General features: G+C 33.2%; 1 protein-coding gene across 2 annotated transcripts; it reads left to right on the plus strand.

Annotated features, from left to right (window-relative positions):
• Positions 1-268: 268 nt before the first annotated feature.
• LOC110104993 (peptide chain release factor PrfB2, chloroplastic) lies at positions 269-14,509 on the plus strand. 2 transcript variants are annotated; one of them, XM_020834324.2, is made up of 7 exons: positions 272-843; positions 3,144-3,356; positions 4,305-4,406; positions 9,185-9,322; positions 9,431-9,735; positions 13,968-14,121; positions 14,206-14,509. In XM_020834324.2, the coding sequence occupies exons 1-7, from the start codon at positions 433-435 to the stop codon at positions 14,338-14,340; spliced, it is 1,458 nt and encodes a 485-aa protein (XP_020689983.2). In that variant the 5' UTR covers positions 272-432; the 3' UTR covers positions 14,341-14,509. The 2 variants fall into 2 exon arrangements, with proteins under 2 accessions (XP_028554051.1, XP_020689983.2); XM_028698218.1 differs by lacking the exon at positions 14,206-14,509 and having other exon boundaries at positions 269-843; positions 9,431-9,772; positions 13,968-14,104.
• Positions 14,510-19,483: the final 4,974 nt, after the last annotated feature.

Here is a 19,483-nt window from a genome sequence, read left to right on the forward strand (position 1 = left end):
ATAAAAGAAACATAATAAATAAATTCAATAAATTTAAAAATTAAATATATTTATATTTTGAACATCTAATCTTTTGTAGTCACAACCTCCATTCGAAGTTGTCTATCATTTAAGCTTCTTCAAATTTGAAAATATGTATAAAAAATTAGGATTTAAAAAAAAAATATGTGAAACTCAAAATAAAAAATTGATGTACTGAACGCGGTAAAAAGCATTTTTCCAACTCAAAATCAAAAGCTCAACTTAATAAAACAAGAAAATTTAACTTCTCCGAGAAGAAATCTTACATCTCAAAGTTCATCTTGTGAGTAGCGAATGCAAGGAGAACTCATGGTAGTGTGATGTCGAAGCGGAGTTGCTAAGTTGGCGCTTCGGCAAATTATTCTGTGCGGACACCGGGATTGCTGCGCTTTTATCCAGGGAGAAAAAACTATGGCATTGTTTTCTCTCTTCAGGAGATCGTACTCCAAAACTGGTCCTTACACTGATAAATTTCTTACCAAAAAGAAGCCACCAATCCGCTCCTTGTTATCCTTTCTTCGTCTAGGAAACCAAATCGCCCTCGATTCCTTTGAAAAGGCGAGCAGCGGAGCTAGGGTTTCTCCCTGCTTTCAAGACCCAAATCGGTTTCCGAGAAGTTCGGATTTTGCCATTCAGTCGCGGTCAAGATTGTTTTCTTCCTCGGCGGGCGCGGTGGTGTCCGATCCGAAAACTTCCGACGGGTTGACGGTGGCTGCCATTGTCGTCAAGAGATGGCCTATTCTTGATGAGAGCGAGGGGGATTGGAAGAGCCATGCGGCCGCCATAGCCCAATCCATACAGCTCATCAAGAAGCGATTGCAGGTGACTTATTTTATTTGACTTACTATTGTAAAACATTTCGGGAGATGTCAGTCGTTTGGTTGTGAAATTTCTAAATAATAAAGTTATAAATGCTGTGTTCAAAATTAGCTTATATTTTTGAGATTTTCACCCTCTCAATATTTCACTTTTTATGATCCTGAAAGTATTGCAATAGCATTGAATCAAACGTATTTGACAGATAGCATTGAAATCTACTAAAACTTACCTCTAAATAAAACTTACCCAAATACCGGTTAGTTAGACCATATTCATGGATTAAAGCTCAACAAAAAGCATAGTTTGAGGTAGATAAATGTTAAAAGTATTTTTCAAAGGTGGTTATTTCCTGTCAATATGCATGAGTTGATCTGGCGGAATACAGGGTATGAACTTATCTTTTTGATGCATTTATTGTTATTTTTTTGGTTTCTCTATGTTTTATTCACATTTTAAATAGGATTATAGAGAACTTAAACATCTTTTAAAGAAATTGGCGAGCAACACAAATGCTATCATTTTTTTATGAGGGGCTATTTGAATGTAAGTACTTGAATTATAAATTAAAGAAATGCAGTTTGATTTTTCTGATATTTGGTTTTAAGCAAATGAAACACGAAGCATTTATTTTAGGGATTTGGAATTTTCACATGATACCTATTTTTGATGAATTTAGAAATTGAGAATTTATACAATTCGAAAGAGTTCCAAATATAAGGAAAACTCATAGCGTGTGGCCCACCTTCATTGCCCATGGATGTTGCTCGCTACTTGTTGATATTGCACGCCATTGTCAACATTTGCTCGCTGCCTTCACTGTTGCTAGTTGAACTCAGCTACAACCCATTGTTGTTCGCTGTATTTTAATGCATGTAAAATGTACCATAACAGCACAACATTATTTCAATTTATTTGATTTGCTTCCAACCAAACAACTCATGTCTTTCTAAAATTCATGCATTCGGATTACTTTGCATTTCTAAAATACAAGCATTTTAAAAACATCCAACTAGACGTCCCTTAGATATAACTATATAAGCTTTGTTGAAAAAGCTCAAAATGGTCTCCTGAATATTCATATGTAGCCAATTTAGTCTTAAAATCTTATTTTTCTGCATCCTCCCTTAATTATATAAAATTGATCCTAAATGGTATCTCAGGTGCTAAATTAACATCAATCTTGTATAAGAGACTAAAGTGGGTTTAATTTTGTATCCTAATTTTTAGCAATTTATATATGAACTATGAAATTTTAAGATTTTACAAGATAGTTGGGGAATCTCATTCTATGGACAATTGTTTTATGTTAAAAGGACCTGAAGTTGTTTTTTGCAGCCTAAAAAGAAGCATATGTGAATGATATCAGAATTTGCATTTGGAAGAATTCTATTTAATTTCTGAAAGACATCATTGGACCGTGCTTGACTACTATTTCTTACACAACTTGTAATGCTTGGATTTAGAAATGTAGATATAAAAATTTGCTTAGAACTTCTCTCGAGGCCTTTGACAGCACTTGTGTCGTTCATGCTAGAATGGTGTTACAATTCCTGGCTCATGAAATGCAAATATAAAACTGTAATTTTACTGATTATCTTCTGTATAACAATCAAGGATCCAAACTATAACCAACTGTAAGATGATGACCATTTTTGAAAGTGAACATGGAATGCCTTTCTAGTTTTAAGCGTATTGTTTATGGCCTTTGCAATAACCGTGAATTTATAAAACTGTACATTGGTGTCAAGTATCTGATTTGAAGATGATGTCACTTATATTATCTCAATGTAGACAGTTTGTGCAATTACCTATCTTATCACCATTAATAACAGATAAATCTATTTTAAATTCATAACATTCTTCACAGTGGTTGTACGTGCTATTTACTTGCATGGCCTTTTTTCTTTACTACAATTTTATGCCTGACCTATTAAAAGTTTTCACTTTCTGTAAATTCCATCATTATTGCCTGTACTTATTATATTGCATGTGCTTGTTTTACTTTTTAACCCGGTGCACTGATGATCTTTCTTTCTTATGAGAAGCACAAAAGGATTATAGTGTTAGTTTTATGACTATCATCTAATGGATGGCTATATTTTCTTGGTTCAGTGGATGCTAATTGTTTTATGGATATTTTCTTCATTTTAATATTTTTTATTGTTCAATAATAATAGTGCTCTGAAATACTTCTTGTAACTTTCAAAGTGCACAAGCATACCTATGCACATTTGTTCCTTTGAGTATTTAGTTATCATTTGTGCTATATTTGGGCATGAAATCAATACTTTATCTATTGGCAGTGGAAAAAGATGATGATCAGGTTAGAGCAGCTGTCTGTGGCATTAGACAAGCCAGATCTTTGGGATGATCCTACTTATGCATCCAGAATTAGCCGTGAGCATGGGGGGCTAATGAGCAAGATGAGAGAAGTTAATGGATTTGAGCAAGAGCTTCTTGAGTTTATTGATTTGCTTAAACTAGCACGTGAAGAACATGATAATCAATTGGAATTGGTAGGCTACCACTTTTAGATATTTATATATTCTTTTTAAATTCCAATTGTTGCTATTGGCCTGGTGGGAAGTATGTTCGAAAATCTGTCTCTTTTGTTTTATCTCTTTATGATAGAAATATTCCCTTATTTAATGAATATTTATTTTACCCAACGCCTCATTCATTAACTTGGTGGATTTTCCTCGTTATCCAAACATGCACTACAGTTTATGTGATTATAATCCTCAGTTGTCTTTAAATGTTTATTTTAGATAAAATATTATATATTGGCTGCATTTTACCTTTCTACTGTAGTACATACATGATTTTCATGGGCTATCTGACAAACAAATTCTAATATCAAGTTTCAGCGTCCCATTTCTTCTAGTTATTTATGCGTCCTAAGATACTTATTCCTTAAAGACATGTTTATCCATGTAAAATTTGAATTTTCATCACAAGATTCCTTCTTCAAGGGGTCTTTTAGCACTGTTTTGTGATCATCGGCATTGTACTATAACTTTTTGGGATTGGTTATGTATGCCTTATTCACCATCCATTCTTTACAAGCGCTGCATTTAGTGTTTCTACTTTTGTGATGATCCTTTTATGAAAAACATTAGATTAGGCGTTAATACACTCATCTTTCCTTGGCCTTTGAGATATGTTTTGATCGCAATCTGGTTTTTTCTTGTACCTCATCCACTAGAATCTCCTAAAAAGGTTTAGTTTATTTTGAGAAAATATTTCTTTCTTTTGCTATTTGCATATCAGAGTTGTAGAATAAATTTTGAATTCGTTCATTTTTGTTCCTTCATCCATATTTTCCTGGGTTATTGAAGCTTTAGTTTGGCATATGTTGTTTGTTTGTTTGTTTGTCTGTTTGTCTGTTTTTTTTTCCTTTCATTCTGCACTCTCTTTTCATGTGCAACGATGATAAGCTTCGTCTTCTCTATTGATTTGTGAAGGAATATATGAGTGAATTGCTCAATATGAGAAGAAAAGCAAAGGAGAAAGAACTCGAGGCTTTATTATCTGGGGAGAATGATCCCTGCTCTTGCTATATCGAGGTTAGTAGCGTCGTGTAGCAGAATTATATATATTTTTGTATCTTGCTACAAATTCTGAATTATTGTCTGACATCCATTTCCTTTCTCATGGTCTTTCATTTGAACACCTTGATTCTTTTGTTTTGTTAGCTATTTTCTTTTACTTAAGCAACTCTGTTGTCTACTTTCTACACTTCTTACTATTGCAGTTGTTCCAATAGATTGTTGTTTCCTTTGAAAATCAGCTACAGGTAACTAAATAAGCGTCTAGATTATCTAGATTTGTCATTTGGCTATTTCTCTTATGTTTTGTTGATAGCTTTGATATGATCTACATGTATTACATGGAACTAGTTTTTTTTTAGTACTGTTGTCTACCAGAGATGTCTCTGCTGGAGAAGTCTCCAAGATTCCTGTTAAACTCAACCAATGTGTTACATACAAATCAACCAAAGGCAAGGAGTGAGTCCTGCTCCGGGTAGTCCTTGGTGGTCCCTTTGATGTCAAATTTAGAATAGTGCTCTCATAGAAGAGAGATGAGCTCAGGGAAAAATTAAAGGGGTGATTCTAGAATGAATAATGTAACATATCGGCCTCAATATATATATATATATATATATATACACGCCAAATTTTAAGGAGCTCATTATTTCTTAAAATTAAAATTAGCTTAAGGGAGCATACTTAAAAAATAATTTAAAAAAAGAGCAAAATCGTCAAATGTTTTGGTGCATTTTAAATACGCCAAATTATTTGATTTAATATGAATATCTTTTATGATTTAGCGTATTCAATTTAAAATATATAAAATAATATAAATGGAGAGAAAGAGAAAAGGAGAGAGAAATTGAGAGAGAGAGAGAAAGAGAAATGGGGAGAGGGAGAGAGAGCCACAGGGACAAGAGAGATGGGGAGGAAGAGATGAGGAGATTTTTTTTAATATAATGTTATATGAATATTATTTTTATATAATCTTATTTAAATATTATTTTTAACTATTATTTAAATATTATTTTAAATATTAATAATTTAATTTATTAAATAATTGTTAAAAAATTAATTAAAATAAATGATTATACATAATTTTATTTTAATTTAAAATTTTTAGATCATTTAATATATGCAATATTATATAAAAATAATATTTTATTAAAAATTTAACAAATTTTAAATAATTTTTTAATAAATTAAATTACTAATATTTAAATAATATGTAAATAATAATTAAAAATAATATTTAAATAATATTATATAAAAATAATATTCATATAACATTACATAAAAAATAATATCTCCTCATCTCTCTCTTACTCGTCCTTGTGGCTCTCTCTGTGTCTCTGTGTCTCTGTTTCTCTTTATCTCCCTCCCTATCTCTCTCTTTGTTTCTCTCTCTCCATTTATATTAATTTATTTATTTTAAGCATAATAAGCTAAATCATAAAGGGTATTCTTCAATCAGTTTAAAATAAGTTGCATGGGTTTTAGTCATTGTTCGACACCATCTATTTATCGTAACTTCTATATCAAATAATCTTATATGAAATATAAAATCTAATGCAGAAAGATAAAGAATATTAAATTAAAATTTGTTTTTATTTTATATCTATAATTGAAACATTAAAATTAAATAAAATATCTAAATGACTATTGATATAGATTAATATTAAGTATTTTGATTTAAGTAAAACATTTTGTTTTATCTCCCGACAGCCTCACCTTGGCTATCTTCTTGATTTGTTATGTATAATTATTTGACTATCCCTTACTATTAAAGGGAGAAGTTTGCTCAGAACTTATTACATAGGGGATTGCATAGGCCTATAAATATTAAGCCATCCTCCAAGCCACTGTCATCACTTGATATCATTGCCTATTGATCTTAAAAGCTTCTACCATCTTTGTAGTTGGCAGATCACCATCAAACAGCATAGAGCAAATTTTCATTCTATATAGAACCAAGTAAATGGTTATAACTTTATGGTTTCATTCTCACCCCATTGTTATAGAATATTAGCTTATCTGCCCTTTGTATTCAAGGAAAGGCCATCACAGGATGTGCTAACTGCTCAGCAATTTGCTAGATCCTACAACTGTATTTAATGCACGAGACAAAAACAACATGCATGTAATCATTCATATCATATCATTGTAAACATGTACCAGTCAGTATTAACAATATCGATTCATATGAGCATCAATGTATTAAAATGAGCGGTAGTGATAAGTAGGAACATTAATTAGAAAATGGATCAACAATTCGTGTCTCAATCCTATACCCTGCATATCATGTAAATACTATAGGAAGGGATATCATGTGAATCAATGCAAACAATTTTATTCTATCAATTATCTTAATCCATCATTTTTCAATATATCATCAATATCTAGATACTATTTCTATATTAAAGTCATGTATATCAATATGTTTATTGCTATGCATGTGATGTCATGTTGATGTGTTTATCATATATCATATGTACAACTCATGTATTAGTATATTGTATCATGTGTATCATATATGAGGATTGTGTATTCTATGTATCATGCATAGGGGTGTAAGTGAGTCAAGTCAACTCGAACTCGACTTGTTAATGTGCTCACGAGTCGTGCTTATTGAGCCTATAGTCGAGCTCGCATATTATACAAGCTCGAGCTTAGCTAGGCTTAGCTCATAAGCTTGTTGAGCCGCTCGTTTAAATTAGAATGTATTTAAAATCTAATTTTAAAATAATATAATAAAATAAATACTAAATATTTTTAATTATTTCACGAGTCATGCTCTAGCTTTCTTAACGAGATCGAGTAAATGAGTCGAGCTTGAGCCTGATAATTTTCGAACGAACCGAGCTTGAGCTCAGCAAGAATTAAACATGATTAGGTAGATATTTGACTTGACTTGACTTGACTCGTTTACACCCCTAATAATTATCAAATGTTTCATGGTTTTGGCTCAAAACTTTTCCACAATTTTTTTTTTTTTTTTTTTTAAATTTTTCTTTTTTTTTTTTTAATTTGTGGAATGTTTTAGTTCTAAAATTATATATCTAAGGTTAATTTTAGGAGACCTACCATGTACCAATTAAACACTATAGAAATATACTATAATATTATTATAAGCACGCTCTATGTTGTATAATTACATCATGCCCCTTACGAATTATATCATATGATCTGTGGAGGATTTAAGATGGGATGTGACGAATGGTATGTTGCTCCCTACCTATATTCATAAGGATTGAGGTTTGCATAGAAACACTTGAAAGAATTTTTGAAGGTTTCAATTTGATTGATTTGGTTAAGACACCTTTGACTTGATAAGGTTAGGAAGTTAATTGACCAAACCAACCCTCAACATTTTTGGGTAACTTTCCTTATGATCCAACAATTTCTTTAGGACCATCCACATTCACATTTAGGAAGACTGTGTTGGTAGCAAATACCCTTGACTCATTCAGAGCGTCGGTACACTGTCAAATAGTGCTTGAAATTCATGATGGATTTGATGTTCGACACATATCAAAATATTAATTGATGTGGTCTAGGATTTCTACAGCTGAACCAATTGGACCAATTTTTTTTAAATGTAACCACAGCAGATCACGACTGGCTGATTCATTTGATCTTCAATTAGTTTAGTTGGAGTAAGCCCTAGCCACTAAAGAGGGTCATTACCAGTGGCGATGATGGAGGATGTTTGAGATCAAGAATTATGGTGATGAGATGGAGAGGGACCTCCTCCCCCTACACAACTGAAGGGCATAAACAGGTTGTCTCAAAACCACTAGGCGTCGCCTATGTCATCGTCAGGCCATCCTTTTTTCAATCAAACATCCTTGGTGCAGGAAGGCTAGCATTGTTCGAGATATGCTAGGAATGCTTGGTAGTTGTGATTGGAGGCCACCATAAGGGGCTGGTTAGCTAGAAGTAGGATTTAATAAATCCTGTACATCTAGATTTAAATATTGAGGGCATGATAGCATTAAAGCTTGCTAAATTCTGATAACTGTTTGGTTATTTGTTTCGAGATTTAAGATTTGTATGAGAGAGACATCATTAAATTGTTTAAATCATCTGAATGGTGGGATTCAACAAATATTGGATTTAACTAATAACAGTATTTAAATGGTATACAAACAATAGGATTTAAAGTTTCTAAAATACTATTTTGCTTGATTTAAGCTAAATTTTTCTTAAATCCTGCCAAAAATAGGTTATTAAACGTCGCTAAGTTTGATAAGTGTGCCCAGATTGCTTGGTGGTGGGCTGAGGGAAGGCCTCTAGTGATAATCAGAGGGCTGTATGCACGATGGAAGGAAGATTCAATGACTTTCTCCTTCTGATGTCTTCATGGGAATTTTTTTGTTGGTAGTAGCAAACAGCGGTAACTAACCTTTCAGCATCCCCAAAATGATGGCTAACAACATGGCACTGGCTGGGTTACTAGTGCATATTGGGTAAGATGGACTTAAGAAGTAAGAGGGCCTGTTTATAAAAAAAAAAAAACAACTTCATTCACAGGTTTAGAGGAATCTGGATTTTCTTATTTGAACTATTTGTTGGATTTCTGATTTACCTTTTTTGAGATCCCTGTTTGATATTCATGCCACTGATTCTGGTCTATATTAGTTACTATTATATTTATCAATAGCATTTGTTTTTGAATCCCATATTTCTTTTGGAAGATACTGTGCAAAACTGAATTCTTCCCTACGTAATATTCTTGTCTTCATATTTTTACTTCAAGAATTGCTCTCGTGTTATCCAGTTTAACATCTGAAGAAGTTTATCATATCATTCAGGTTCAAGCTGGAGCCGGCGGTACGGAAAGCATGGATTGGGCTTCCATGGTTCTGAACATGTACGTTAGTTGGGCTAAACGCCATGGATATGAGGTTATGGTTGTGGATGAAATGCATGGTGAGATAGCAGGAATCAAGGTTCTTGTTCGTACTTTTTATTCCTTTGCATAGTGACTTCTTCGAGACACGAGTAACTGAATTTGAATCGAAGTATTAGGTTTCTAATAACTTTTTCTCTTCTTTCAGCGTGCAACAATCAAAGTAGATGGTGAATTTTCATTTGGTTATGCAAAAGCCGAAGTTGGGGTGCATAGATTGGTACGGATCTCCCCATTTGATACTGGGAAGCGTCGCCATACTTCTTTTGCTGCTGTAGCTGTAATACCAATCCTAAACGATGGACCATCCCGTTTTCAAATTAAGGAATCAGATCTTCGCATCGAAAGGTTTCGTGCCAGTGGTGCAGGTGGCCAGCATGTTAATACGACTGAGAGTGCCGTCAGAATAGTACACATTCCTACAGGAATATCTGCTACATGCCAGAATGAAAGGTAGTGGCAATCTTCTCCGTGCCTTCTGTCCGTCTTGGTATGTGTTCCATAGCAGCACTAATAATGATTAGTTTTGTTATTTCTGATTATGTCAGCAGGATGTTAATTTCTGTGGTTCATCATGAAATTTATTGCATCTGTATTACTATAACTTCAGAGAGTTCACCCTTGATAATTTGCCTGTTGAGTTGCTTTAATTTTTTAATAATTTGAGCAGTATATTAAAAAAACAAATTTGAAAAAAATGCATTTTTTTTTTAATATTTAAAACCGGAAGCTCTGTATGCTAGGCAAATAAAAAAATTGTTGTCCTCTAAAAACATGCCTGTATGCCAGACGACTAATTTTTTTAATTAACTGGGTATTTTTGTTATTCTTCATTGCATGTCTATTGCAGCAGCCTTAATTGATCTGACTGTAGAAATTAGATGCGCCTTTCAATTCGGAGAGATTGAAGTTAACTGGAAAGAACATAACTTGAACCAAAAAAAACAACGAAGGTTAGGAAAATTTTTAGGACAGAACACTATAGGAGCTGGAGTTATGAGACATAACTTGAGCCCAAAAGAAAAAGTGGGTCCAATGGCTCTTTAAACAGGTGACAGTTACCAGAATTTTTTTTTCACAAGTTTTCCGTTGGACGAAGGCAAGGCCATTGGTGCTTGGGATTTGGAGCTTGGACCTGTTCATGAACTCATTAAATCATTCCTCATGAAAATTTTCCAAGTTGAAGTTGAGGAAAGACAATTATTAGGGCCACAATTGGTGAATCAAGCCACCGAGAAAATCAAATTAATCAATGATAGTTTGAAGGCATCACAAGAATGTCAGTAAAAGTACTACGATCCCAAACATAGAAGGGTTGAGTTTGAATCTAGAGAATTTGTGTTTTTGAAGGTTAGACCTATGAGGGGTATTTACAGATTTGATCAAGGAGGAAAATTAAATCCAAGATATATTGGGCCATTTGAAATCATTGAAAGAATTGAGAAGGCTGTCTATCATTTGGAGTTACCTACAAATATGTCTGATATACACAATGTATTTTATATATCTATGCTTAGAAAATGGATGACTGATGAGCAATAAAAAATTTTTAGGGAAGACATTGAGGTACATAGTGACTTAACAATTTTAGAGGAGTCCGAAAAGATCTTAGAATTCGATGTTCGTTGAATAACGATTTGAGTCAATTTAGGTGCCTTATACGTGTAAGCAGAGATGAGGGGTATTTTTATGGGATTAGCCTTATTAAATCCACTTAAAACTCTTACAAAGTTATGAAACACTTTATATTAAATAAATTGCCTTGGCTTACTAGGCTTGGCAGAGATTGGTGAACCAGACCTTCATGATTCCAATCAAATCACAAAAGTGGGTTAAACTACAAAAGCACGAGATTAGGAAGATTGACAAACCTTTATCACAGATTGGATGTAATCCTCCACTGAACGGTACCAAGTTGCTCCTCTACAGTTTCGACAAGGGTATCTAGAATGCGCTCCGCGTACTCCTCGATGGTGTTGTCAATATTAGGATTGACGTCGAAGAAGGTGGAGTGAAGGATGTTAACAAACCCTTGTTCGTCGTAGGTAATGCCGTAATCAAGATCTGGATCGGCTATGCATCACGTCGAAGGATGGATGTGTTGTAGACGACATCTCTTTTTCTTTTGTCTTCCTCAAGAATTTCTTCTTGAAAGGAAAACATTCTTTCAATCTTTCAAATGTTGGAGAAAGGATGAAGGAAATCCCTTGTCAAAATCTTTGTGGAGAACCTTGCTTAGGATGCAAAGGGGAAAGGATTTAATGTGGGGGAGGGAAATTTGGAAGAGAGAGAGGGTGCGGATAAGAAAGAGGGCCGGCGGTATTTGAGGAATTTAATGCCTACTTAAATTAATAAATTAAGTGTGGAAAGAAATATCTAATCCCCTCTTAATTTAAAATTTAAATATGAATCAATTTAGTAAGTTTCATAAAATAGGATTTTGCAAATTAGGTAACTCCTTCAAATTCAAATTAATTTGAATTTGATCATGAAGAGAGTTACCAAAATTATGAAACCTATTTTAGGAAGGTTGTGGGGCTGGTGTAGATGGGGGAGGAGCGAAGGGTGGCCAGCGATGAGGAGTTTTCGTGGGTGAATATGGAGGTTGGGGTCTTGGCGGCGGGTGATGGTGGAGGGTGTAGTGGCCGGCGGCTTAGGAGATGGGTCTAGGAAGATTGTTGGCCGGCTGTTAGGGGATGAGGGAAAGAAAGTAATAAAATAACGACGAAGAACCACAAACCCGACCATCTCTAAGGTTGGTGGGTGATACGCTTCCCTCTCCAAGGGATCTCTCTCCAAACCTCTCTCGCTCTTGCAAGAAATCAAAACGCAGAAAATTTTTTATTCAGTCATTCCTTAACATGAAAAGAGAACAATGGGGTTGTATATAGCCTCGTACAAAGGCTCAAGACAATAAAAAGACGACGATGCCCTCAGGGCTTACATACTACCTCCCTTAAGGAGTAAAACAGGAAAAATAAATACAACATAAATAATAAAACAAATACATGGAATGACTTAAAAATACATCGACTCGATCGTGGCCGTAGATCGACGGCAACACCTTTGATATACTTTCCATGCTCTGATGTCCCCATCAAAACTCCAATTCCTTTTGAAGCAGCTCGTAAGTTATGCTAGTTTTACATAAGGCTGGCCAGAACTTCAAAAGATTTTGAAAATATTGAAGCCTTAACTCCACTTAATATAAAAAAAGTCCAAATACACTTACTAACACACTTGAGAAGATTTCCAAAATCCTCAACACCATTTAATCTCCAATATATAAAAAAAAGTCTAAATACACTTACTAACTCCACTTAATCTCTAATACAAAATCCTTATCTCCACTTAATCTTCAATTTAAAAAAAAGTCTAAATATACTTCCTAACACACTTAAGAAGATTTTTAAAATATTTATGCCTTCATCAAGAGTGCTAATCTAAGGCTAAATCACATAATATACATTATAAGATGTTCAATTTAGAAATTTCAGCCGGAGGTTTTGGCTTAGAGAAAAAAAAAAAAAAGCTGAATATGCATCTAAAAATGGGACATATACGTCATGCTATTGTGGCAGTTCGCTATAATATACTTGTCATGCAACAAATAAATTGTATTGGCTATTAGAACAAGTAGAATGTTACTAATAAAGAAGTATAGCATAATTAAGAAGCTTATAGGTGCCCTCGTAACTGAGTGATGCTTCTAAGACGATTTAGGAGTTATAAAGCTACTCAAATTTGAGCTGGGAGCTGGGAGCTGGGAACTAAAGTGCCATTTGGGATCATTTTCTATTTTCTTTTTTTTTGTTTATAATTTTTGTTGGTTTATTTTTATTCTAATATGAAATTAAATCATTTTTTATATCTCAAGTAAATGTTATTTTGTTTTAACGTATATTGCATGAGATTGTGATGGTGGGCAGCAATGGCAGTGGTAAGTATGGGGGTGATTTTCAGTTTTAAAAAAAGTTGAAAACAGTTACAAAACATCTAAAATTGTTGAGTATTTCAAAAATAAAGTGCTTTGTTTTCAAAATAAAAAAAACTAAATAGCTAAAAAACACAAACTAAACAATGTGATAAATCATTGGCTTCTTGCTGGTCAAGCTGCATAGCACTAATCTATGGCTGGTCCATTATTTCTGCATAACTATGGTGGGTTCAAAAATGCCTTAATTAAGGATCTGCTAATAATCTGATCTCAAGCTGGTCTAACCTTAACTCCAGGTTGGCTTGAAGTCATTTGAACATATCTTGAGTTTAGTCAAGTCTAATTATAAGTTGACTCGATCTAATGTTGAGTCAAGCTAGACATGATTCATCAACGTCTACCTAATCATGATTTGAGTCCAAAAAGCGATGTGATTTCAATCTTATAAGGCAAATTCTTAGGTTAATATGCGTATAAATACTAATACATGCATAACTTCATGCATGTAAATGCATAGACGCATTTATACATTGATTCAAGTACAAGTACTTCCATAAATATACGCATGTGCATTCTTACAAACAATATATACAATTTTGATTCAATGTAAATTAACTTCACAACTGTTTCATATGTGAGGCATGTTTAGCATTAATGACTGCACTAACTTTCCTATGGCCTGTGCTACACATCCCATTCTTACCACTATCACTCACATCTAAGCAATCAAAGCCTGTTCATCTTGCAGATCCCAGCACCAAAATAAAGCAGCAGCAATGGCGGTTCTTCAGTCTCGGTTAGATCAACTTGAGATGGCTCGTCAAGCACAAATGAATGCGGAGCACACAGAGTCTCTCACTGATATCAGCTGGGGAAACCAGATAAGAACTTATGTTCTTCATGTAAGTTTTATTTTTTTCTCTACATGGTTCTTAGAAAGCGACTTTGTGATTATTCAGTTATATATCTCTCTCTCCTACCTGCAGCCATACCGGATGGTGAAAGATCTCCGAACAAACTATGAAGTTTCTGACCCTGATTCTGTTTTAGAAGGAGATATTGATGGATTTATTTTGAGTTTTCTTTCTTCTTCTCTTGACAAGGAGGATGCCAGCTTGTAACCAGGCCAAATAAAATACAGTGCAATTCATTTTTAGTTAATTGTTTAGTTGAATGTACTATAAGTTGAGCGAAATAAATTTTGTTATTTGATTGGATGTAAAACTGGAATCTCATACTGTGTTGAATTATAATGGAGAGCTTAAGTACAACTTCATTCTATTCCTTTCCCATCCTCATTCATTATCTGCTTACTGCTGTGCAAGCTCTGTGTGTGTGTGTGCAGTGAGGGGTATGATTTTTGCTTATAATAGGTTGGGTTGAGGGTAGTTTCAAATGACTTGTGTTGAGTTTAAGTTTCAAATTGAGCTTGAGCTCAACTAATTTATTGAGTTCAAGCCCATTCATAAAAGGACTCATTTATTATGAAAGAGAAAAAATAATTATGATTTAAATTGTTGTTGTAATAAAATGAGAAAAAGAATGATTATTTATAAGAAATAACATGAGATAAGGAATAAAGATATAGTTTTCAAGTATTTTTAATAATTTTATATTTAAAATTTAAAATTTTAATATAGTTCAAGTATAATATATATTAAGATTTTTTTAATGAGTCAACTCATGAGATGACTAGTGAATTCGGGATTGATTCAAGCTTGGTTTGTTTACTCGTCGAGCTGGACTCATGAGTTTTTTTTTTTTCAAGTTAAGCTCGATCTGATTCATGAGTTGATTTGACTTAGTTACACCCCTCGTTTAAAGTGTGGATTGTGGGTTGTAAGCAAGGCTATAAATGAAGGTGTTGATTTTATAAAGGCAATTTTATTTTGCATGAAAAAAATATCTTTTGAGATATTTAAGAGATGATGACACATTATTTTGCATTTACTTTACCGCATATCAAAAACCGAAAAGAATACAAATGTATACAATGTTAAACTCAAATTTATTCTTTGGCAACACCTAACCCTACTTACAAATTTGCTAGTTGGAGCAAGAGAACATGATGAGAGAATAAGCAAGAATTAGTAGTTAGGAGATCAAATCATCTTTGTGAATAGTAAAGGCATGAAGAGCATAATGTTTCTCTTAATCTATTATTTATTGGATTAAGAGGACTACAATAAATGCTACTCCTAGAAAATTAGAGAAATAATACGTTGTTTGATAAGTATAAACTGACACAAACATGTAGACAAGGTTGGGAGTTATGCACATGGCCATTTTCCTCTAATGTGGCTCGAGAAACCCTTAATGAATACCTCGAACAAGTCTCAAGAGTGAGTGTCTTGGTGATCAGCGAGTCCCTCAGTGTAAGTGACAAGTCTTTTGGGCAAGTGTTGTTGTGAGCTATGGATAAATATAGCTGATAGAGCTATGACTATGGGAACTGTAGGTACATGTGTCTCTTGTAGGTTGGGTGAAGATAACCATGAAAGGAGGATAGCACTCAGTGAGGAGAGTTGCTAAAAAAACTAATTTCTTCAAAAGTGAGTGCCTTTTTGGGTGAAGACTTATTGAGGTGAGTCCTTTGGTTAAGCTAGTTGGGAATATGAGGATCATGGATCTAATCCTCTTGGAGAAAGCTTGTATGCTATGAACTCTAATTGAAATAATACATGCTTGTTTATAGCCTAATTATAGCGGTTGTTCTTTGGGGTAAGGTTTCTTTTGCATGATTGCTTCCCTAACTATGCTCCTTATGCATGAACTTATATGATACCTACATGTTACTTACGTAGACATGTATGACAAAACTGCTAGTTCCTGATTCACTTATTTCTTTGAAGAGTGACTTGTGAAAAGTAAAAGGGAATTAAGGAGGTAAGCATTTAATATTCCCACCAAAGGAGAAATAAAATTTATTGCCCTACTTTTACTATTAAGAAGAGTGTCATTATTTGTGAATCTCATAATGATGTTGATTTGACCTCTATACTACCCTTACCTATAAATAGAAATTAGGGGTGCTAGTAAGGCCTTCTTCATTTTCTTTGCCTTAGCTTGGTTATTCTTGCTCACATAGGAGATGGCCGAGTCAAGCTTTGCTACTACAAAAATGTTGACACATGAAAACCTCTAAAAAGCTCTCCTTCATAAATGAAAAATAATAGAGGCTGTAGTCTATAGAATTCACTAAGAAGAATAAGAAAATGATAGAGGTCGAGCTGAGTATGACAATCATGGTTGAGTTGAGTAAGGTGAAGGCTTCTTTTTCGAGTTTCAATGACATGCGCCTTATAAAAAGGCATTCTAGAAGAGTCTCCACATGCCATAGAGCTGATCGTTAGGGCCTCGCCATGGTCAATACAATACTTGTGGCAGTGGTCCCTTCTCCCATGGTAGTTAGACCAATAGTGTCAGCATGCTTTTCAGTGAAACTAGCAAGTACCCGCAACCCTATGGTGGAAGAGGTTGGATAAAGTAAGTTTACATATATGCATAAATATATGTGCATTGAGAGATATATTCATTTATATTTCAATTAGACATCGAGCTATTTTTATTTTATTTAAATTTGTCTAATTTTAAATTTTAGCTAATTTATTAAGATCGTGTCTAAAATTAAATTACATGGAAAGTTTGATCTTATTTGCTTGAAAGTTCCCTCTATAACAAAATACCCCCAATAGAGCATAGTCAAAGATTACTTTTTGATTTATAAGAGTATAGAACAAGCTATAAGGTGATTCAATCGCTCATCAATCATAATTCAATGATAGATGGATTATGGTTTGAAGATGGTTCAATCATTATTCAATCATGGATTGAAGAAGGTTTGGCCATGACAAAAAGATACTTTAGTTATGTTTCTCAAATTATACGAATCATGTTTGAATTTGAATAAATTAGTATTCGTTTAATGTTCGTTAATTGTTTGAAGATGTTTAATCATTTTTTGATTTTGGATTATATTTTATTGCTAATATAACATGGAGTATAATAACAACATCTATGTCACAATAGATTGTATTTGACAAGTCTTCTAAACCGATTATAAGAAAAGTAAGATAACAATCATAATACAAAACAAATTATAAGAAATGAAACACAATAATCATAATAGATTTCTATAATTAGGTTTGACCAGGGTTATAGCATAGTTTGATTAGGGTAGCTACAATAGAGTGCATTCCAACACCTTGAATAGAGCAAGCTACAAGGTTTATAGAATGAATCATAACATATATAATGTAAAAGATAATAGATATAACAATGAGTAAACTAACCAGCTACAATATTCCACAACTAACCAATTATAAAATATCACAATGACAACCTTTACATCATTTCACTACTAACCAGCTACAATATTCTTAAAATGATAAAAAGACTAAACTAAAAATTATTATGATGCATGTGAAAAATTGATCTTATAAGTAAAGTAGTTATGATCTTTCACTCCACATTGATTACACCTTTATTGCCTCGCTTTTTCCCCCTTGGTTAAAGGCATTCTACTTTTTTTAGATGATCACCCTTATACTCACCAATCATAGTAAACATCTATCTTTATTTCATATGAAACCACCCAAATATTTTTTTATTGGATAAATATTTTTTTTTATTTGGCTAAACAGGTTGCTTGTGTATAGACAATCATGCTTGGAGCCTTATTCAAGAGCTTCCCTTATGCTTTTTTAATTTTTTCAATAAACAAATTTTATCTTTAATAAAAAGTTGTGTCTATTGAAAAATACTATTATAATCTGCACCTAAAGAACTTTAATAATGTATTCACTAAGAAGGAAACTACACTCTTAAACTCACTGAAATGATAATTATCATTGAAATATATTGACTTTTAGGGAAGAAAGTATGAGTCCATCACTTAAAACCAATTTCATTCTCAAGATAAAATACTATGGTTGGGTTCTTTACACTCCTTTTTGTTGAAGTGTCTATAGAACTCGACTTTTTTGTATGTCTTAGATGTCAATCGATATTCTTCATGATAATTATTGATTTTGAATTTTAGCGTGGTGGTCAATGTGACATGATGAGTATAAGCTCCATATCATGCCTCGAAAATAGGTTGATAAAGTATTAATAATATTATTATGTCTATTTAAAAATGATACCAAATTATTTAATGTACCTATTGACTCCCTTAGCTTGGTTATGAATACATCCACGTATCATTATTTTTTGAGTCCACTAATATCAACTTCCATTGGATAAATATGATCACTCACATCTTGTGTCACAAGGATAGGCAAAATACCTATGCACCATGAATTAAAAAAATATTCCATCTATGCTGAAAACTTACACTTTTGAAGCCTTTAATGCACACCCAAACATAAATGTATGTACAAGAAACATCATTCATTCTCCTGCTAAAGATCAAAAATATTAAAATTTTTTGCGTAGCAAAATCAAGTAAGATGATAACTTTTGAAAGAATGCTTTACTAGGGTCCTCTTATATAAGTGAGAGCTTGCTCTCGACACTGCCGAATCTTCTCATAAAACAAATTAATTTATTGGTCCCTCTTTCATATGATATGACTATCTTTGACTTCATATTCAGATCATATACAATGGGATTATCCTTGAGTATATGCCTAATGAGTCATGATTAAGTTTGTTAATGATTTTTCAATCTAACTTCTAACATACAAGTATGTTTTTATTCAAGGCTCATGATCACTGACGTACTTGAGTTTACCAATTTCTTAGTTTGCAAGCTCCATAAGTATTTTTTTCAGAGCGCAATAGATGCATCATACTTATTTACCTTATTTCGTCACCTTGCTTTAAATGTTTTTTTTTTCATTACATGGAAATATAATACTTTATTAAACTTGCTATTTTCAAAGAGCTACCTAACTTGTAATTAACTGGATGATAAATTGAAGTATGATGCAATTATACTAGCAACCCTTGAATCGGAGGTACTTGCCCCATAATATGGGAGTTGTTTTTGTATTTTTCATGACTTATGTTATTTCTTTTAGCTCCGCAATACATGAAGAATTGAGAGGCCTTACCATTCACCAGAGTAAGCCATATTCGATCATCGTGCATTCATGTTTGAAGATTGACCGAATTATGTTTGAAAAATGGAAGATCAACGCTAGAAAATTCTTTAATCCACGATCAAACTATACTCGAAGACATAATCGTACATTATTCTTACCACTTTATTAAAATATTTGTGCAAACTATATTAAAACTTTATTGAAACCATTGGAGGCAC

Source organism: Dendrobium catenatum, unplaced genomic scaffold, assembly GCF_001605985.2.
Source record: "Dendrobium catenatum unplaced genomic scaffold, ASM160598v2 fragScaff_scaffold_1056, whole genome shotgun sequence".
NCBI lineage: Eukaryota > Viridiplantae > Streptophyta > Magnoliopsida > Asparagales > Orchidaceae > Dendrobium > Dendrobium catenatum.